The sequence below is a fragment of the Corapipo altera genome, unplaced genomic scaffold, assembly GCF_003945725.1.
Source record: "Corapipo altera isolate COAL_440 unplaced genomic scaffold, ASM394572v1 61411, whole genome shotgun sequence".
Taxonomy (NCBI): Eukaryota; Metazoa; Chordata; class Aves; order Passeriformes; family Pipridae; genus Corapipo; species Corapipo altera.
Genome location: NW_020884875.1, coordinates 22,358,311 through 22,380,926, shown reverse-complemented (window position 1 = coordinate 22,380,926; position 22,616 = coordinate 22,358,311). Strand labels below are relative to the sequence as shown.

General features: G+C 37.2%; 1 protein-coding gene across 4 annotated transcripts in view; it reads left to right on the top strand.

Annotated features, from left to right (window-relative positions):
• The window catches only part of BNC2 (basonuclin 2), a 332,087-nt gene that overhangs the window by 205,567 nt on the left and 103,904 nt on the right, over positions 1-22,616 (top strand). For all 4 annotated transcript variants that reach the window (XM_027634395.1, XM_027634393.1, XM_027634394.1 and 1 more), the window contains exons 3-4: positions 4,170-4,272; positions 20,486-20,721. In XM_027634395.1, the coding sequence (XP_027490196.1) occupies positions 4,170-4,272; positions 20,486-20,721 (339 nt within the window). The remainder of the gene's footprint in view (positions 1-4,169; positions 4,273-20,485; positions 20,722-22,616) is intronic.

Sequence of the window (22,616 nt, the reverse complement as noted above, 5' to 3'; positions counted from 1 at the left end):
CAGATTGATTTTCCACCACTGCTGTAGGCTATTTCTATTAAAGTGTGAATAATATTTACTTTTTAGATATAATCAAATCACCCAAACAATGTTAAATGAATATTCTTGGTCTGGGGAAAACCCACAGATGTCAGGTCTAACATCTTTTAATGTTATCCATACAAACTTACGCATACATGTACTAGAAATCATGCTTTAATATTAGATAGAGTTCCCTCCTTTCTGTGTTATGCTTTACAGGAAGAAGATCTCAAAGAGAGCAGCAGGATATTTCTGAATGTTTAGTGTCAATTATAAAATTTTAGGATTTTAGGAATCAGTGGTATAAACTATTGTAAATGATTCTACTGAAATCCAGTCTATTTCCTCCACAGGTCCTCATTATAATTTTGATAGAAATACAAGCAAAGTTATGTTAGGAACTCACTTGAAGGGATGTATAAAAATGTCTGAGAACTCCTTTTAACTGAAGGCCATTGATGTGGTAAAACATAACAACATGTCTCAAGAAGCTGTAGAAAACCATGTTTTGTTACATACTTAAGGATATGTAACCTGGAAGTTGTCATCTAAATACATGGTTGCCTACCAGCTAGTACAGGGGAGGCTGTATTTGCTGATTTTACCCTTTCTTTTACTAGGAAAAGTCATTGCTTTTTTTCCCTTTCCTTCTGTTCTCTCTGTCTCTTAGAGAAATTTCTAGGAAAACCTTAGTCAGGGAAGATTTATGATTCTTTCCCTAAAAATAGTTTAATATGCAAAGTCCCATTGCATAAACTTTTTAGCAAAATCTCGGGAAGGCAGAATTACAAGGCATGACTTCCAGAATGCCTAGCTGTACTCTTTCAGAAGCACTTTCTGGCAAAAGTTTAATATTGCTACGCCCTTGGATTTTTATACCTACTCTTTAACAGATTTGAACAATGGTTACAATATTTAGGGGCTACAAACTCACCCAGGATCTTTTTCTTATCCAGACTTCCGACCCCACCCCTTTCAAATTAAGCAGTAACAGATGTCTGACCACAGTTTCCCCAACACACGCTGCTATCTACAAGCACACCAGCTACTGTGTCTTAAAATTCTGCCACTGGAAAATGGAGATTGCATTACAGCTTTGGGTTCTTAGGTGAATCTATACCGCATTCACCTCCAGCTGCCATTCTCGGTCCATCCTGGATCTCTTGCACAAGCTCTCACTGACTTGTATGCTCAAATGCTATTGAAAAACAGTAGAAAAACACTGTTAATAATTTGGATGCATATCCTTGAAAAACTCAGTTTTCATTTTGAAGATCTTCAAGGACAGTACTTTCTTTTGTGTTTAGTGAATGTTAGTGTTCTGTCCCTGTGTGTAAGAACACAGACTACTTCTGGCATCTTGAATCTTTTCTTCACCCAGTTACATTGGCTTCATGTTGGATATTGTAGTGATCTGAGGTAGTTGCAATGATCCTGAACAAACTGAGTATAGTGAAAAATTTATCTTTGAAATAAAGATTGAGATTTTTCAATAGCCGCTACTACTATAGAGTGCCTCAAAATTTATGTTGCATCTACCCTGGTAACACTTTACTATCATTGTGTCTGGTTGTTGTTTAGGGAATTGTAGGCATCAGGCTAACAAAGTAATTTGCCTAAGATCATGCCAGAGATTGAACTAGAATGAGTATTTCCAACCCTAAATGAGCATCTTGCAGCTTGAGGGGTAATCCTCAGGACTCAGAAGTGTGCATGGGATTCTCTGTGGTGGAACTGGGAACTACTGAAACCAAATTACAACCTGGCATCCACACACATGCTGCAGAAAAAGCAGCCAAGTAAGGCCAGACAATATTTTGGCCTTGCTAATTATCTTTTGAGTTTCTCATGCCAATCTGTATTACTTTATAAAAGTGCATAGCTCTTTTTGAAGACTTTTCAGATTTAGTTACTTGGGGGAAAAGCTGACATTTTCACGTTTCTGAAAAATTTGGATGAACTTTTTTTGCGATATAGAAGATAGAAATTATACTAATTAATTAATCTCCTTCAACACTTTACATCATCAATACTCTCTTTAACTTAGGAAAGAAGAAAAGAAACATGTAACCTAAACTTTTTTTACCCCATCTTAAATCTATAGCAGCTAAATGGATCGTTTTTAACTTGTGTAATAAAACTTACTCTTAGGCTGAAACATTGTATTTCAGGTTCAAGCTGAATCAAATTTTAACGGACAACCTGTTAGTCTCTAGACCAAAAGTAGATAGGGTTGTAATGGAAATGCTGATGAACCTTAATAAAGCAGCTCTACCAAATGTCAGAGTTTCATCTGCTACATGTACTACACTATATTACACCTCTTATACATACTGTAAGTGACAAGTGAACAAATCAAAATACCATCGAATACAACAAATATGTATCACATAGGTGCAGAGATCTAAAAAAGGTAGTGAATGTGAGAAAATCTTTTATGGTCAAATAAGAATACCATTTTTTAAGACCTCCTTCTTGCAGTACAATTAATTACTGAGTTCATTAATTAATGAACATATTAGCAAAAGAACACCATTACTGACCAGTGGAGACCTGATATATTACTGATTCAATAAACTATTGAACATGAAACAGGGCCTTTCAGGAGAATTTTTTCTCATAACCCACAAACACATATATTATTCTTGCGTAGTCAGCACTTCTTTGGTACCCTTACATTTCATATTACTAATTCTTTTAATCAGGCATACATAGAGCAGTGTTTTATAACCTAGCTAATTAGTAATTGGACAGGTGACATTGGGGCTGAGGACCTGAAGTGTCAGGCATAATAGAGCAGGATTTTTTTTCTCCAGTAGGTTTGTAAAAGATTGTAAAAGAGCAATAGGATAGGAGGGATAAAGGACTCTTGTACCCGAAATTTGTCAGAGAAATACAGATATTAAATGTATCCCTGAACTACAAGTGTCTTTAAATTGCTGTCTAATGCAGGTAAATAAGTAAAGAGATCAAACATTTGGAATAACTCTGAGCCTTTTTCATTGTCAGCACCCAAGGAGTTTAGCTTGGGCAAGCTAGTGCTGAATGTAATTTTTTTAAAGGCAGTATAGTTAAGATAATTATTTTTTAGTATGGGAAAAGTACGTGAATTTGTCTGTTAATTCCTTGGAAAAGGCAAGTGTCTTCATAATTCTTCAGGATCGCTGTGGCAATAGGTACCAAGCACCCTTCCTCCACCTTAGCCCCAAGTAATCATTGATTGCATCTAAATCTATAGAGATATCTTTTCCTGGCAGCTCTGGTAGTTACAGTAGATTGTTAATCTGTGAATGATCAGAATAAGCATCCCCGTCTCAGAAATCTCCATGCAAATTACATCTAAATGCATACCATAAATTTATTAGCAGCAGTTTGAAGTGCACAGGTCATCTTCTACACTATTTAAAAACATATGTCTGTTACATTATAAAGAGTCTCATTCACTTTATATTCACTTTTCTGTAGATGTAGCTAGCCCCTGCCAAAGTAAACCTGTGTAATTTTTTGAAATAATTTTTTAAAGTAAGATGAGATATTAATAATGTGTATTATTTAAGCAAATTTGAGATCTCTGCATAGGACTGGAGTTTTAGAATTGCTACTCTGAAACAGAGAAATATATGTTTAACAAATGAGGAGTGTTAGGAGCTAGAGGACTATGCCTAGATACTAGAGAAAATAATAAATGCAAAGGAAAGTTACAGAATGTTTTATGAACCAGTCCTATTCTTGTACCGTGATAATTTTATCCTGTTTTGGGAACCCATCAAATACGTGACTCCTTTCTGCAGCAGAGTTACTTCTTAGTTGAACCACATAAAGGAAACCTGAAAATAAGTTTGGGTACCACGGGAGAAGGGGAAACATATCTGTAGTTTTCCTACAGAATCCTCATACTACCACTTTTTTTTTTTTCCTAAAGGAAATAGAGCAATTCTTTTAAAGATTTTAGGAATGTATTCAAATCCATGGGACATACTAACCTATGTTTTTGAACGAAAATTAATTTCTACTTAAAAGAAAGATGAGTGTTTTGGATGTTAGAAAAATGGGTTTTGCTATGCAGTTCATATCCTTAGAGCTCTCACAACAAATTTGTACTAGCAGGTAGAAATACATTAATATGTGTTTTTCGTTTCTTTTTCTAGGCTATTCGCTGTACACTGGTAAATTGCACATGTGAATGTTTTCAGCCAGGGAAGATTAACCTGAGAACCTGTGATCAGTGTAAACATGGCTGGGTGGCACATGGTAAGAAATGTCTGTTCCAGGTTTTTTTTTTCTATTCTGTCTATCTTTACCAGTATCTCTAAATAGTAAGAACTGGAGTGATACAGGCAGTAGTTATACCTATTTGTCTATAATTGCATGTGTGCACAGACTGGGTTCGTACATGTGTATGCATGCACGTCCTTTTTTTATGGCAATTTGTAGGATGAAAAAGTAATAGTCTGCTATTCTGGCAATAGCTTCAAGTGCTTCTAGAGTTCAACAGCTTGTATACAGCTCAAAGGAGTATTCTAGCCTTCAGGAAATAATGTAGTTCTAGCAGGGCTTAACAGAAAGGCAAGAAGTTTACAGTATGGTTGCACAGCAGAGTTTGTCTTGCAAAGAGGCATCAACCAAAAAGTCACAGGGCCTAATGGAAATTCAAACATACCAGTGTTAAACTTGCAGATCTCACGTTGGGATGAGTGTATTTTATATGGCTCCATGAAATTGTGCATACATGATCTGTGAGTTGAACAGCTCTTCCCATGTTTAAGTAAATAAAGAAAGAAGGTCTTAGAATGCCCAGGTTCTATATAAAGGCATGAAAATTCCATTTTATTTATCCTTTCCTACTTTGTGTATTTCATGGAGTTTTTTTCCGGACAGTCGTGATTAAACTAGCATGAGAGAGAAAGAGAGAGAGTGCTGTATACACCATCAGAAGGCAAATAAGGAGGATACCTAAAGTGGTTTAATGAAAAAAAAAAAAGAGAAGGGCTGGGGGAGAAGGGGACAGAAAGATTGCTATGTTTGCAGAAGAAATTACTGTTGAAGTAATTTTTTTCTCATGGTCTAGGCTATTGTCACCAAAGCAAGTACAGTCCTCATTCCCCACTTCTATTAGGCATTAAGGCTTCTCTTCTATGAATTTTATTTTATTTTGATAAGACCTTGAGTAGAAGGTACTTGATTCCCAGGCTGACGTATGACAAGTGTGAATGCTCAACAAATTCAGCAGTGCAGACTGACTTAGAATCTTTTAAAATCTTCACAGAAATGGAAAGGGAAGCAGGTACACAGCCTAGTAATGCTTACAGCCTGCCTAGAACACCACCAAACTGGTAGCTGGTTGCAGATTTATTATATACTAGATTATCTAAGGATATAACTAATATTTACTCCCCTAATTTCCCAGAAAAATATCTTCAGTCACAGTATAACCAGGTTCACATTTCTTGGAAGAATTGGTAAACCTCACAGAATTTGTATAGTTCAGGCTTGCTTCAGGTTTTGTGTAGAATCAGCATCTGAGATTTTGCTGATCCACAGATAGGGAAGCACTGTTTAGCTTTTTTGCAAGGTGTCCTCCTGTTGAACAATAGAAATCGGGAGTCTAGCACTTAGATTCTGGCACCTGAACATCTTGAGTTTTCATTTTAATTGGTAACATCTTACAAGAGTGCAGTCAGATTTTCCTGATAAATTCTTCCCTATGAGGTGGTTGAATTCAAAGTCAGAGTATATGACAGTAATCTGAGATTACCACAGTGTGTATTGTAGAAATGTCCCTGTTTACCAATCCAGAAAGTTTAGGAATTAGGGATGTCATGATTAGGGATACATCACCTGCTCCCATATCTGAGTGCTTAACATTCCAAATGGAAAACTTAATACAGCCATATATTATTAGAAAGTGTTTGTTTTTCTACTGTGCAAAGTGAATGATGCTCTGATTTATTTATTTTTTTTTTAGTGTACTTTGTGTACATTCATCTGGAGTATTTACATTTTATGGCAGAATGAGACAAGTCAGATTTCATATACATAAAGCACAGATGTATAAATTACTTTCTGGAGACAATGATGCATCTACTTCATTCTTGATCTTAGCTGGTTTTGAGGATTTTGAGGGCAGTGTTCAGGAGATGGATCAATTTAATGCACAGTAGCGACTGGATTTCAAAGTGACTGAATCAGATTGCTGTTCAGAAATTGTTTTCTTAAAACCGTTAGCATGGTACTTTCAGAAGTTCTTCCTTGAATGCAAATAGTATTTCCTGCTGCTTTAATTAAAGGGTTTCCTTCTGATTTTTATTAATGAATTTCAGCTCAGCTCCTTGACACATGATGTAGTGCTTTACTGAATGTAATTATCAAAGAATAGGTGTTTCCAACAGTAAGTACTGTGCTTATTCAGTTCTGATACTGAATAGATCAAAAAATAGCTTGGAATGGCAGTCTTCTCATGATGTACTTGACTCATCTGTGCAGAATTAACTCATGTTAAGAGGTGCCATTTAAAATGTTGGAAGGGCATACATTCACTACTGTATTATTGTACTTAGCAGCTGCTTATCTGTTTTCTTCTTTCCTGTTTCCATTGTCTTTCTCATGTGTCCCTCGCTTACCTGATATAAGCTGCACACGTCTTGAAAAGAAAGGTTTCCTACAGGTTCAGTTTCATCTCTCTGGAGTTGCCAAAAGCAGGATAGTAAATATATGAACAGATACATTTGAGAAGCGCTTTTGTGGCAAGATAAATGTTTCTGTTGACAAAAGTTCAGCTTATCAAGTTTTTGAGTCCTGTGTCACTGTGGTAATCAGTGTTTTTAAGGCCAAAGCCAAAAGCTGTGCAGAGCATAGCAGCATTATCAAGTACTTATTAGACTTCAGGCAGGCAAGCAGATAAGGTAAGTGTCTTTCCTTCCTTTTTTTTTCAATGGTTAAGATACTTTGTATAGTCCATATGGTGGAAAATAAAATCTTATTAAAATCTTAATAGTTTTTTAAAGAGAATTTATTTTAACCCAGGCAATTGGTATTTTGTGGCTTTTAAGCCATATGGGAGTAAGATGACTACAACACGTAGTCGAAGTTTTTTGGAAATAAAGAAAAAAAACCCACTTTATTTGCTATGCACTTCCTCTAGCAAAAGTATCTTAGCCTGTGAGGAAAGAAATTAGGCAAGTCTGCAGTAAAAAGATGTTGATTTCATTGACTCTGGATTTTGCCTTGCATGCATGTCATTGATATCAGAATAACAACTGCCATACTGCTAGCAGAAATACTCTTATTATACCTTGTCCAACAGATCAAAAGACCCAATGCAGTATCAATGGGAAATACAGTCTACCCTCTCATAACTCTTTTGCTCTGAAAAGGTGTGCCAAGACCACGTATATCCGTAGACTAAAGCTATTATTTCTGACATTCATTCTACTTATTTTAGTTTCAGTATCCCCACAAAAATACCCTCTCACTGTATATTAGTATTACTAAAATTGTCTGAAATCATTGTCACCTTGTTTCAAAGAGAGTCAGAAAATTAGAAATGCCACTTTACCGTTTTACCCTGAAAAAGGTCACTGATAAAACTCAGCAACAGCATGTTTTTCAGATGTTTTGGTATACTGTGCATACCTGGAGTAGCTGAATTTTACACTGATCTACCTTAGGAAATTAAGTATCCTGTGAACATTGTACTGTTTCCCTTTTTTTTTTTCCTCTCTCTCAGAGAAAGCTGATCCTTAGTCCTCTAGGGGTCTCAGATGTCTTTTTGTCTTCACCGTGCCAATCAGTACAGCTCAGGGATAGAGTATTTATTCAGGTCAGTTTTAGTACCTCTCAGAGGTATGATGAGGCCACATACCATTTAAGACTGGGCAGGCCTTCTCTCTGGTAGCTTTGAAAGAAAGTTCCTTTCAGTTTTAATGAAGAAGACATTAACTGGTAGATTTTGGCACATAGGGTACATCCATTACTTTTTTTTTTCCAGACTAAAAGCTACCGTACAGTGAATACATATGCCGTGTGAGTTACACCTTATGAAGGAAGTTTTCTGCTGCTAATATTTATTTAATGCATGTGCTAGATTGCTGTAAATGAGACTAAGAATGAAAACAACAGCCTCCACTAGAAAATGGAAAATGTCGTAAAGTCAGATGCATGACATGACTGTGACTTCTTCATTCAGAATGGTTGAGTTTTCTGAATTTCCACATGGTAGGTCATGAAACTGTCAGGTAAAAGAAACATGAATTGAGAACAAAAGAAAGGAATGACAGGTAGAAATAAGAAGAGAAACAGAAGAATGCTGTGGAAATTTTAGTGATGCTATCTCTCTCTTTTACCTTGAAGTTTCTGAAAGCAGGTTCATGAAGAAGGTTTATATTTTAAATGTGAGCTGTGTGGAAATGAGGCAAGAATGGAGACGAGTGCTATGTTGAAATAAAATTTAGCTGAGTTCCTACATTTGTCTCAGTCCAAAGTTGTTAAGTGAAAGAAATCCAGGTTTGCAAAGTCAGAGATAATCCCTAACAAAATAAAACAAAGCAATCTTTAGAGTCTCTCTAAATGTTGACAAAACTACCATGTTGTTCTTTTCTTAAAAATGGAGATTTTTATGAAGAAAGTAAATAAAAAAAAAGAGAAATTTAATCCTATGATTATAGTTGAGTAGTAAAATAATCAGGTTATTTCTATATTGTTCCTTTGGATATAAAAAATAGTCACAATTTATCATATCAAACACACTTGTTTCCTTCCATTCAATCTATTTAATTAGTTGAAATGCTTTAAATTTACTTGAGAAAATCATGAGAACATGTTTCTTCCTCTTTTTTTTTTTAGTTATGTAGAGATTTTTAGCAAAGTAATTCTCAACAGTTCATTGATAATGAAAGCTAGCTTTTCATGACTTTTAAAGTAAAACTCTTTTAGATCTAGTCTGGCTTTTCCTGTCTTTTACTGACAAAATCATTTTAATCCATCTGTTACAACTTTCTTTTGACCCTGAAGGCTGAGGCATATTTTTCATTACTAAGTTGCTTCCAGGAACCTTACAAGATTAACATTCATTACTGGTAAACACTTTTTTAAGTGCCCGTCTTCTGCTTATGCTATTCCTTTTTGATTCCCTTCAGCAGGATTTCCCAAAGCAGCCAATACAGCACAGAGAAAATGCATTCTGTTATCTTGTGGATACTCTGATCCAGTACTTATTTTTAAAGTCTGCCATATTCTTAGGAATGATGTGATGTAGTGTTTGCTTTGGGTTACTCTGATATGACCCTTAATGCAAGTCATGCTGAGATAAAAGCAAATCCAGGTATTAGGGCATCCAAGACAAATAATACTGTTGGAAAGGCTTATGAGACAGAAGTGACAGAAAAAAAATAATGCTTAGATGCCCCAAGATCAAATAAGATGCCTTCCTTTTCCATCCTTGTATTCAGATGATACCTATGTAACCATACGGTCAAGGGTTTAACTCCCCTGTAAATTTGACATCCTCAGGTGTTGAGTAATCTTTTCCCTGGAAGTAAACCACAGGCTCTAACTTACATGTGCTCACACTCATACCTCCTTCGATTTCCCTGGGGATCTGTTCAAATTAAAATGTTTTCTTCTCTTCGTCCCTGCCACTGACAGAGCATGTTAATCAGTCAGGAAGAGGTTAGACCTTTCCCACTCTCCCCAACTTTCTTGGCTCACAGTCCTGGATTTGAATATGCCAATGTCCTTCAGACAGTCAGGTGGGATTATACCTGACCAGACATTAAGCATACAGCTAAGGACCACTCCAGTGCCCTGTAAGCCCTAAAGAGACCAGAAGTGTAGTGCCTGTTTCTCCTGGGATGAGTTATATTCACATCTCAAAGTTAAATCCTTTTAATTTAGTAATCGCATTTTTTGGTCTCACAGAATTGGCATTATTACCATCAGATACTGATTTGTGACTCTGAAATACACTTTTTTAACTATGATTGCCATTGTTTGGCTATAAAATAAAGGTTTAGACTAAAGAAATTTAAAAAGTGCAAGATATTGTTATTTTGGTGTCCATTATTATTGAATTTGCATTTTACAGAGAAGGCTTAATCTCATTCAGTACACCCAATACAATAGGATAAAATTCTAGGACATGTCTTGGATAATGATACCTTATCCTTTCTTCTTGAGGAAGAAAACCAGTAAGGATACAAATAGACTTGCTATGTGCAAGATGGAGTAAAGGCAATAAAACCAAAGACTTTAAATTAGCACTTGGAATTCCTCTTTCCAGTCACAGTAGAAGCTAGTTTTTGGAAAGGTAGTCAGTGAAACCCATGATCTTGCCCCCTTAACGGTGGTGATAAGAAAGTCATTACAATGCCATAGTTTCAGATGGGAGCAAAAGAGCGTCCGGTGTTCACTACTTGATTCCCAGATGAGCAGGATAAATTCTGTGGGACTTGGGAGTGCAAGTCACCAACAGATTTGTGGGGAAGTAGTGGTGAACTTCTATGACATGCATCCACTCCAGGATGTTTAGTTGACAGTACCTGCTTGCTTGTCTCTTTTAACACCTACACTGCTGCACATGAATTGCTGTGTTGTGCTAACCACTTTATCATTTTAGTGCACTTTATTAGATCATAAATTTTTATATCTTCTTAACAATCCTAAAAGAAGTGTAATTGTTTATAGCAACATCTTAATTAACTAGAGTTCTCTAGGTTAAGCAGAACACAAATTGAAAGAGCTCTAAGTAAAACAATCCCTACCCATATATTTTATAAGCTTAAAATGGGATTTGACTTCAAGAATAAAAAATTCATACTGCTTTCAGATGTTCAAAGTAACAATCATGTCATGGGTAACTTTACCTCAGCTTTCTGTTTTGCAAATCTGAAATTGAACAAAAAAACCCTTTTTTTTTTTTATCTACAAGGAGGAATTTCAATTTGAGCTACAGCATTATGAGGAAACTTGCTCCAGATTAATTTAGCAGGCAATAGTGTTCGCATTTCCATCTGGATTTTGGAAGGAGAAAAGATAATACAAGAAATGAATAACATGAGTCTCAGAGACTTTTCTAATTGTCAATTTTTCTGAAGTGTATTTAACAGGAGATTTGTGAAATGGTCACAGTACCTGAATTGGGATGGGAAAGGTGGATGAATGGTAGGACTAGTTTTATGAACCAGTCTTCACAGGGTCTGAACATCTTCAACTGTGAGCAACTTTAAGACAGCGGGTTTTCCAGGAAAAACTGAGATGGCTTAACATGTGTGGGAGAGAGTTTCATAGGCTTGAACCAGAGTTACACCCTGAACTGAAACACCACCATGGTCTTAGCTTGCCTTTTTGAAATACATGTGCCACACCATACTCCATTCAAACAGAATGATGTTAAGAGGTGGGCAGTGCCTGTTGCATTTTCATTACAGTTTTCAATGATGCATTAAAGGTAGAATAGGCTACCTGGAGAAGTGATGGAATTTCCCCCCTTTAAATACTAAAGACATCTTGGCAGGACAAAAAATAACCTAATCCGAGGCCCTACTTTCATTAGAAGCATGCACCAGACAATCTGCAGAAATCCCTTCCAACCTAGAATTTCTGTGAATCACAGTTAATGGAGTTGAGGTGCATTAGAATTAAGATGGAAATCCTCCAAATCCAGACCACAATCCAAGACTCCCAAATATGCTTATGTCTCACTGTGTATAATATGTCAACCAGATGGTTTTAGGACTATTAAACCCTATCTCACCATTATTAATGGAGAGAATAGTTTTAAGGTGTTAATGGCTGATAGAAAGGGGACATTTAGCTTTGGAGACAAGAGACAAAGTTCAGAGATGAATGACTAATCAAAGAGTATGAGATTATTTATTTGGCAGCTTCCATTACAGATTCTAGGTTTCAATAATGACACTGTTAATCGATGTCAAAGAGCAGCGATAGTGGAGCTGCTCAACAAAAAAGGTCTGAGCCAGAAGTCAAAGCCAACAGGAACACTGACCATGTCTACATCATGAGGACAGTTCCTTGAAGTCTGACCATGGTAAACTAACCTAGATACTCGTAGATGTCCACTAGCAATCTCTGGCATGCAGGGGAATTTAGTAAGGTCAAGGGTCCATCCAGGAGCTTCAATCAGGAACAAAAGAAGGTGGGGCTAGAGAGGAGGACCAGTAACATGGTTCTGAGGGTAATCTAGAAGACGGGTCTATAGCCAGGCACACCTACAGTGTAGCTGAGGTGGGAAATGAAGGTCCAGGCCTGAGCTTTAGTAGTGGTTCTGGACCCATGGCCTCAGAATTCAGGGTGGAAATCTCCAGAGAGGATTGTTGGCACAATAGAGATTGGTTGGAGCACTAAAGACTGTGACACCACGGACTGATCCTTAGTGCTGTGTGTAGCAGAGGTGACAGTGGATACCAGCACACACAAAAGCAGCTGTGGGTTGGGATGCTTGCAAGATTAATCTACATGTTTTTCTCCATCAGGGTAATCATCTGGATAATCATGCTGAAGTCCTCTTTTATGTAGGCACAAATGCACACACTGACAAAGTGGAACACAAGGTCCAAATCCCACAGAAGAGGCTCTGTCTCATCTTCCCTACCATGGTCCCCACAGTCAGGTGTTGTCCTTCCTGCAGTTTGCCTGTGCAGAAAGTTTCTAGTAGCCCAGATATTTTTCTGAGAACTTGGGATGAAGGTCCTTTACAGCTTGTTCCTTTGAACGCATTAGCTGTGAACAAGAAAGAGGGAGAAAAAGCCAACCATTTTATTTTTATAATTAGTTTAGAAAGCCAGTTCTGAATCAAAGACATGCTCTTGAGGTACCCCTACATAAAGTTAAGTCTAACCTTAATTTTTAGGAGAAAACATTTTGGGTTTTTTTGGTTCATATTTTCCACTATTGAAGAAAAAGGAGTTAGTATAGAAAGAAAACAAAAGAAAACACCTGTTTGGCTTGCAGGGATTGGTCAGGGAGGCTGTTTTCCTGACAGGCCAAAAGGAACCAGCAAAGGGCCCCTTTAAAAAAAAAAAGGACTTTTTATTTTTCCCCCCATTTCATGTAAGCATTGGCAGAAACTCTGACAAGCAGTTCTTCATATTTTATTATGTTCTTGTCTGGCAGAATCTCTGTCAGGCAAAAACCTTGTCAGCAGAAAACCTGTCGTAGGATCAGAGGAGACAAAAACAGGTGTCACAGAGGCAGTCAAAACTGGGGGGAAAAAAGATTAGGCTAAAGAGAGAAAGGCAGACAATTACAATAATACCATTGCTTTTATCTTATAGATGTGTGTTATTATCTCGGGGTGCTGAGTGCGCAATTGCCTCAAAGAAAAGTAGACAGAAGACAAGGGGAAACTTGATAGTTATTAACTGAAGAGGCAGTGTGTCAAAGCTGGATAGGGTTCAAAGTTTTGCAAAGGGATAAAAAAATTGCAGGCAGCAAGCGATGTCTGTGAACAAACTGTGGTTCTGCTGTTGGCTACATAAACCTAGTTGCATTCTAAATGTTTCAACTTGGAATCAGATCATAGATAGAAAAATTAATGAAAGTTTTCATTCAATCTTTTTTTAATAACATTTATTTGTGTACATGCAACTGAAGTGCTGGGTTGATTTTTTTTGATCTGTTATAAAAATGTTGTTAGAGCATGAGGCATGGTGAGGCATGAAGACATATCAGTTTAGTTGCCGTGTTTGGGTTTGCAACACCTATTATCAACACATGTTTAATTTTAAAATGCTATTAAGTATCCTTTTACTAAGTGTGAACATCTGTACATGCAAGTTGTAAATTAGAAGATCACATATGTCCCTCTGTCAGAGACTAAATACGTTTGGCAAATGGTTTCCATTATTAGCTTTTAAATACAATAAAAGGCATAGTGAAAAGTTGGGTTTGCCTATGAATCAGAATTTGCTTTACTTACTCTCCTTCCATGATCTTTTGAAATCCACAGAGTTTCAGTGAACATTGCTCTGCTATATGGATTAAATTGTGAAAACAATGAAGACAGAAGTAAAATGGAGATCAGCAAGGGATGCTGTGTTGTAGCTGAAATTTGTACTCAGACCGATTGAGGATATTCACCCTCTCATATAAATGTTAATGTCCCCTGCTCTCAGTGCTTGCACTGGGAGTGCGATAATTTCTTACACAATGAAAATATATGAGCTGTTCAGTAGACACAAATTTTCTTGTCTTTAGTCACCTTCTAAGCATGATATTGTTGAGGAGCAATTTTTTCCACCTTCAAAATGCACTGCATTACACCATGTTGAAGGTGGTATTAAGTTTGCATCCTGAGGATGCAGACGTGGCTTAGGCCACCTCTTATGACTGCAGTAGTTTGTCTGTCCCTCCAGCGTTTCAGTCATTCCTAAGCTACCTTCTGTTCTTGAAAGGATTTAGTGCTTTTTTTTTGCTGCAACTGATGGAAAAGAAGAAAATCTTGAACTCTTGAAATGTGAAGCTGTTCATGTTTGCTACTAAAATCAACAACAAACTACAGTGCTCAGCACTGTCACTCTTCTACCATTCTCGATGCACTGTTGTTGCAACCGTATTATGGAATCATTTTATGTTGGTATTGTATATTTAATCTGTTTTCCAATTTCAGTTTCTCTTGCTGCAAAAAGTGACCCAGTTATTTAGATTTCAAAAATGTCTCTATTGTTGTCTAGACACAAACTACATATGATTCTTTTTTCATTTTTCTCCTCTTGAACGAATCTAGTAAGCACAGAAAGATGATGATGTTTTGTATCATTGTGTGTATGCGTGTATATACTCCAACAGTATTCCTCTTTGGTAGGTTAGGGAACTGACTAGGGAGTATGCAGGAAAATCTGTAGTGGTTTTATTGCGCAGCCCAAATTTAAAACTGAAATGGAATGAGATCCATAATGACCCATTGAAACCTATAGACTCTTCTCTGTGGTTTTCTGAGATACACAGCCAGGTAAATAAGCTGAAAGAAAGCGTTTCACTAGACCTTTTCATCCCTCTCTAGAATAATAAAATTTTTATCTAGGATCAGGAAATTAGCAAGAGATATGTGTGTTTACAACTCCAGTTGCTTAAAACTAGGATATTTAAAATTCTTTTCTGTTCAGTAAACGCAAAATGTCATGCTTTTATACTTTTATTGTAGTTATTAAAAAAATAATATGAGATCTCCAAAGTACAAAATTCATCACTGCGTATTTGTATTTCTTTTACTTGACAAAAGCGGAATCTGCTCAGAGGCATGACTTTTAATTTGATTGACTTTTTTTCACTGCACATTGGGAAGGAAGGGGTCTAAGGGCAATGAGTAAATGTACAGAACTGAGTCTATGAACTGGACACAGTATAGATGAAACGAAAAATGTTGTCTTTGTTTTCTGTCTTTTGATGAATTGAAGAAGCACTTAGCCTTATTTTAATGTATCCTTTGTACTTAATTTCCTTTGAATTACACAGAGTCCCAAAACTCCAGTAAAAAAATATAATTGATGAAGTAGATTTCCCCTTCCCATTTTACTACATTTAAAAAAAAAATCAAACTACAAATAGAACATAAAACTTTATTCCTTGACTTTTTACAAATAGGTCTAAAGATTTTTTTACTGGAATTTTGCATAAGAAGAATACTTCAGGCTGTAATGTGAAGATTGATATTGAAATAACTTCAAAGTTCTCTTTACAATTCAGATTATACTGAGCAGATTCTCTCTAAAATCTTGGGGATTTTGTTTACTATTCCAGAAGGTAAAGAGTTAATAAGCCAGCATGGGAATGTTCAGGCTTGACATTAGGAAACATTTATTTACTAAGAGGGTGGTCAAACCACAGACTTCCTAGAGAGGTGGTCGATGCCCCAAGACTCTCCCTTCTTAAAGTCATTTGGAAAATGCCTCTTATTATGCTTTAAATGATGAGCAGCCCTGCAGTGGTCAGGCAGTTGGTCTAGGTAATCATTACAGGTCCCTTCCAACTGAAATATTCTAAATTATTATGGTGCATACTTGATACTGGAAAAACATTGCTGAAAGGTCCCTAATTCCTATACTAATTATCCAGTTAGTAATTTTTGGGTGTTGAAGGCAGTCTTCTGTCATGTCTTCTACTTCTTTATAATCCTTTTTGGTCTCCCTTTTTTTAATGGTACAAATTTCTGAAATAAGTACTTGAAATTTGGAATTCACCACAGAAATATTACTTGAGTGAGTGTTGTCAGAGTAAAGCACAAGGGTCTTTTTAGGCCATTCCATGAAAATGTTAAATGCTCAGCAAGTACGTGATTTTAAGATCCCTTAGATCTCTTCTTCCTGTATCAGAGAACACTTTTCCACTTATATTGAATTAAAGAATATCAGACTTTCAAGACAGTGCTAAGATTAAACAGGGCTGTTAAGAAAAGGAATCCTTCTTAGTTCAAGCATACAACTGATCCCATCATAGTCGCACTTTTGGAAAAGATTGTGCAGGTTACAACCAAAACGTCACAAACATGTTAAGACTTTGATATGTGAACTTTTGATCCCACTGAAACTGTACAAAATCTGAGTAATACCTCACGTTGCACCTGGAATGGACTTTTAATGTGTGCTTTATGATGTTCAGTCACTGATAACTTCTCAATAATGACACATCTGTTTATGTTATTTTCCAGGTATAATAAAACACATTCTTTTATATAGCATATTTAATCTTGAAGCCTCCTAAGCATGTAAGAAGTCATATGCTGCTGCAGATACTGTTGAATGTATTCACTTGTGAAAGGGGGCATTGTTCATTAGCATGTATAAATTAAACAAATAGTTTAAAACAGAATACGATGAGGAATGCATTATCCACATGAAATCATGTGAGCAATTCAGGACAGCAGAATACAACTATCTACTCTGATATTTGGCAAGAATCAGAAAGCTAATACTCTTATAGGAAAAACAATGAGAAAGGTCTTTTCTTATGTCTTACCTGAAAAAGTATCTGTCTATCAACATGAATGGCCTCTTGAATACACCTAGAATACACTGACATTAGTTCACTAAGGGTACCAGAGGAGTGATCAAATTCTCCTTAGCAGTGTCTTTTAAAGAAACAAGAAAATTTTTATAAATTACAAATTGGAGTGAAAATTTTCATTTTCATGACAAGTTGAAGGGGTATGAGTAGTCAATGGTTTGAAAGCATTTCAGATTCTTATGATTCTATTGTTTCTCATATGAACACAACTGTGTTTCCATTCATTTCTTTTCATTTACAACCTTTTTTTTTCCATGTAACGTGAGGTCTGTCTTTAGCTTGCAAATGTTCTTATGCACCCATGCAATAATATATGTTTTACTGTGTTATAAATTACACATTTCAGTGCATATCCTGACTTCTACTTCAAAAGGATAAACTTCACTGCTTATTTGTTTATTACATAATATACAGAATAAGGCCACAAATCAAAATTGGAGATAATTTCACTGTCATTTTGAATGTTATTCTAACATGATACTAATTTTTATTCATGTCTGTGTTTTCAGAATCAGATGTCTATAGATAACACTACTTGAAAACAAATATTGCAGTTGAATGGACCAGTACAGGTTATCTTGTAGAAATTTCTGTCCACTGGTCAGATATTGTGCTTAGTAATTTGAAAGGACCTTTTTTATTTCTTTTCGACTTCTATTCCATCTCAGGTTTTCCAAAGCTATTATCTTCAGAGTGGTCACACTACGTGAAGTGAGTATATGTCCACAGAGTTTTGTAATCTCATTCTAGCTATTAGTTTTGTCATCCACCCAATAGCCTTTAGATAAAGATGTCCTTTAGTCATTCTGACTTAGATTACAGTGGAATAATGACCTTAAAATCTTCAGCAAGACAAGTCTTCTTTGGCTGGAAGAACTTGTTTTTCCTCACTATGTGGGCATAGTATTTACTGTTAAGTAGAGAGAAACAACAACAAATATTAGATATATTAGAAATATAGTATGATGCAGTGATTAAAAAGCACTGAGTATTCAGAAAATATCCGTTCATGTCTTGGCTCTGGTCTGAATTTGTCTAAACTTGGAGAAGCCAGTTAACGTCTTTGGACACTATTCTCATTCTGTAAGACTGAAGGTGGAAAGTTCAGGGTGATACAGATCCACTCAATAATTTTAATAGTCTGGTAGAAGGTGTTCTATCTATTAGAAAACAATTAATTTTTTTTACTCCTTCCAAAGGGTTGTGCTGTCCCCCAGCTACACATACATGCATATCAACACACATACGGCACAACCTGCAAAGTAACAAAATCAATTTTCTTGGCTTTTCTTGCTGAGAACTTTGAGGACACATCTGGTATGGTATAAGCAAAAAAACCACCTTAGAAAAATATCAAATCCCATTCATTAGACTTTGTAAATAAATCATCCTACATCATGAAGCCTATATAGCCAAAGTACTTCAGAAGAAGAACTTTCGGAAGAAAAAAATCTCAGCCTTCATATTCTTCAGTATAAATGTCCTGTGGAGACACACAGGACTGCAGTCCCTAGCCTTGCCAATTCATTATCTTGTTTGAACGTTAAATTAATATTAAAGCTACTTATTCAAAGTTGACTTAGCCACTAGAATAGGAAAGATTAGAAAAATCAGTTGCAAGAAATGAAGTATGAGGAAATCAGAACTCTTTGACAATGTAGTCCTTGGAGTAAATGTGTTGAATGAAGCCAGCAAGTAAATGATAAGGGCCTTTGTGCTCTATATGTACAAAAGCAATTTATCAAGAGTACATGAACTCTCTAGTGACTATAAACCAAGAAGAAACTGAAGTACAAGAGAAGTCCCTATAAGATTATTATAAATGCTCAAAAATTTTTCTTTAAAAAGCAGTGAGTATGTTAGGTGCTGCAGCATAGTCCATAAAGTAGAAATAAAATTAAATTTGAACACTGGTAGTCAGTAAAATGTGTGATGTCATATGCAGTTCCTTCTTACGTAACTTCACGAGAGCATAACTACCTTCATCCTGCAAACTTCCCTTTGCCTTATCTCTAAATTTGTGTGAGGTGAAAAAACTGACCAACTCAAGTAGTAGTGAATTCCTGATGGAATTTATGGTACATCAGGGGATTTACTTTTAACATGTTTAAAAATGGGAGTTTAGGGTGTATCTTTTCTTTTTTTCCCCTAGAGATTAAGTATCAAACCTTTAACAGTCTCAGTCAATTCTGGATAGCCTCAGTCTTGGTCATCAGTTAATCATAAATTTCTCTTGAACTATGAGTATTGTAGTCTCTGAGTCTCAGCTGAGCAACCTTTTGCCATAGGAATTAAAAATTATTTGTGACCTTTGGTAACTAGTCCTGTTTTGGACTGCATCTGTGCAAGTCCTATTTTGGACTGCACCGTTACTGATGAGTGGGGTCATTGATGAGGAGTGATGAGTCAGGGGTCCATATTGGGAAAATTATGTTTAATATCTTCATCAATAACATAGTGAGAATATCAGCAAATATGCACAAGACACCAAGCTGAGTGGTGTGGCTGATACACCAGAGGTACCTGGACAAGCTTGAGGAGGTGGTTCCATGGGAACTTCATGAAGTTCAGCAAAGCCAAGTGCAAGGTCCTTTACCTGGGTTGGGGCACTCCCAGGCATGAGTACAGACTGCGAGATGAACTCACTAAGAGCAGCCCTTCAGAGAAGGACTCAGGGTACCTGAATGGATAAAAAGTCATGGTCATGAGCCAGCAATGTGCATTTGCGGCCCAGAAAGCTGACCTTATCCTGGGCTGTATCAAAAGAAGCATGGCCAGGAGGATATGGTAGGTGATTCTACCCCTTCATTCTGTTCTGCTGAGACCTCACTAGAGTACTGCATCCGCCTCTGGGGTCCCCAGACATGGACCTTTTGGAGCGAGTCCAGAGGAGGGACACTAAGATGATCAGAGGGATGAAGCACCTCTCCTGTGAGGAAAGGCTGAGGGAGTTGGGGTTCTTCAACCTGGGGAAGAGTTGAAAAGAAACTTGGGCACGGCTCCAGGGTCACCTTATTGCAGCCTTTCAGTACTGAAAGGAGGCCTACAAAAAGCTGGACAAGGACTTCTGACAAGGACATGAAGCTGAAAGAGAGTAAATTTAGATTAGATATAAAGGAGAAATTTTTTACACTGAGGCTGATGAGGCACTGGAACAGGTTACCCAATGAGGTTGTAGATGCCCCATCCATGGAAATATTCAAGAACAGTTTGGGCGGGGCTTTGAGCAGCCTGATCTAGTTGATGATGTCCTTGCCCATGGCAGAGGGTTTGGACTAGATGATATTTAAAGCTCCCTTCCAACCCAAACCATTCTGTGATTCTGTGAATCATCCAGGTGATATTTCTCTGGAAAATAAGTGCATCTGCCAAATATGATGTGTATACATGACGCTTTGGGGTTGTTTTCTTGTCTTTTCTTTACTTATACTTGACCCTTCTCTTTCAGCCTTGGACAAACTTAGTACTCAGCATCTCTACCACCCAACCCAAGTGGAGATCGTGCAGTCCAATGTTGTGTTTGACATCAGCAGCTTGATGCTCTACGGCACTCAGGCTGTACCTGTGAGACTGAAGATACTGCTTGATCGACTTTTCAGTGTACTGAAGCAAGAGGAGGTGTTGCATATTCTACATGGCTTAGGCTGGACGCTTCGAGACTATGTTCGAGGCTACATTCTTCAGGTAGGAAATAAAGCAAGCATGTTTCCAAACCCAATTAACTGATTTTTTTGGTTGTTGTTGTATGGATGTAGTGATGTTGTGCGCAAAGAGGTACAAGGAAATGTAGTAAATTCAGTCTGGCATGTTTAAGACTAATGATGGTGTTGGCAAAATAAAAGACTCAGTTTTTCCTAAGCTGAAAAAAATATAGGTTCCTTTATACCATAGTATTTATTTGTACTTGCTTATGCTTATTGTAGGAAATATCTTGAATACTGCAGATACTGAGCTTAGCTATCTGCAAGCATGATTTGCTCATCAAAGGCAGTTGACAAAGTTTCAAGGGCTACTGTTTGACTTACGAAACTGAAATACAAGTCAATAGCTCCTTCATCTTTTCTTTCCTTCTTTAGAAAGACATAAGATATGAAAGAAAAGAGGTTGTGATCATGGTAGTATTGGAAAGTATCTGTACAGTGTAATGTATAAGTAGAAAAATCCTGTTTATAAGGCCGTGTTAGAAAGGAAGCTTTAAATAAAGTGTTACGTGCAGATTGGTTGAAATAGATAAAAAACAAAACATAAAATAAGTAAACAAAAACATGGACGGGCTTGCTTTATGAATATGGTCATAGATATATATGGGTGCTTATCTGAAGAATTTCATCATCTTTTGGGTTCCAAAGTGATTTATTACATTTTGTAAGACTATTTCTGATTAATAATCTAATACTACACACTTCTGAATTCTCTTGATTGCTACTGACTTTGTGGGAGCTCTGCATCATGTAGAAGTCATCCAGTTATTGAAGTGGACACGCTTGAAAAACTTTGAAAATTTTAGTTTCTGATTTATTTGTTTATTTTCTTAGGAAATAATAGTGTGCTTGGCACTTCACAGAAAATATGGGATTCTTTATTCCTGATCTGAGAAATTCTATCTCTTCAGTTTGTGTCTTTTGTGTAAAAGAAGTAAATTAGCTTTATGTGATTCTGTGGAAGTCTTTGCATTCTGTGCTTATATTCTTAAATGCTCTATACCCAGATTTTCACAGAAAAGTGTGCTAAATTGTAGAACAGTCCTAGAAAAAGAGAACTAAAAAGAGAACTACTTTATTAATGAGATTTTTAACATCTTTATCGATGATTTAGATGAGGGGATTGAGTCCATCATCAGCAAATTTGCTGATGACACCAAATTGGGAGGGAGTGTCGACCTGCCGGAAGGCAGGAGGGCTCTGCAGAGGGATCTGGATAGACTGGAGAGATGGGCTGACTCCAATGGAATGAAGTTCAACAAGGCCAAGTGCCGGGTCCTGCACTTTGGCCACAACAACCCCCTGCAGCGCTATAGGCTGGGCACAGAGTGGCTAGAGAGCAGCCAGGCGGAAAGGGACCTGGGGGTGCTGATCGACAGGAGACTGAACATGAGCCAGCAGTGTGCTCAGGTGGCCAAGAAGGCCAATGGCATCCTGGCCTGCATCAAGAACAGTGTGGCCAGCAGGAGCAGGGAAGTGATCCTTCCCCTGTACTCTGCATTGGTGAGGCCACACCTGGAGTATTGTGTTCAGCTCTGGGCCCCTCAGTTCAGGAAGGATATTGAGGTGCTGGAGCGGGTCCAAAGAAGAGCAACGAGGCTGGTGAAGGGACTGGAGCACAAGTCCTATGAGGAGAGGCTGAGAGAGCTGGGGTTGTTCAGTCTGGAGAAGAGAAGGCTTAGAGGCGACCTCATCACTCTCTTCAACTACCTGAAGGGAGGTTATAGCCAGGTGGGGGTTGGTCTCTTCTCCCAGGCAACCAACAATAGGACAAGGGGACATGGGCTCAAGCTCTGCCAGGGGAGGTTTAGGTTAGATGTTAGGAAGAAATTCTTTACAGAGAGGGTTATCAGGCATTGGAACGGCCTACCCAGAGAG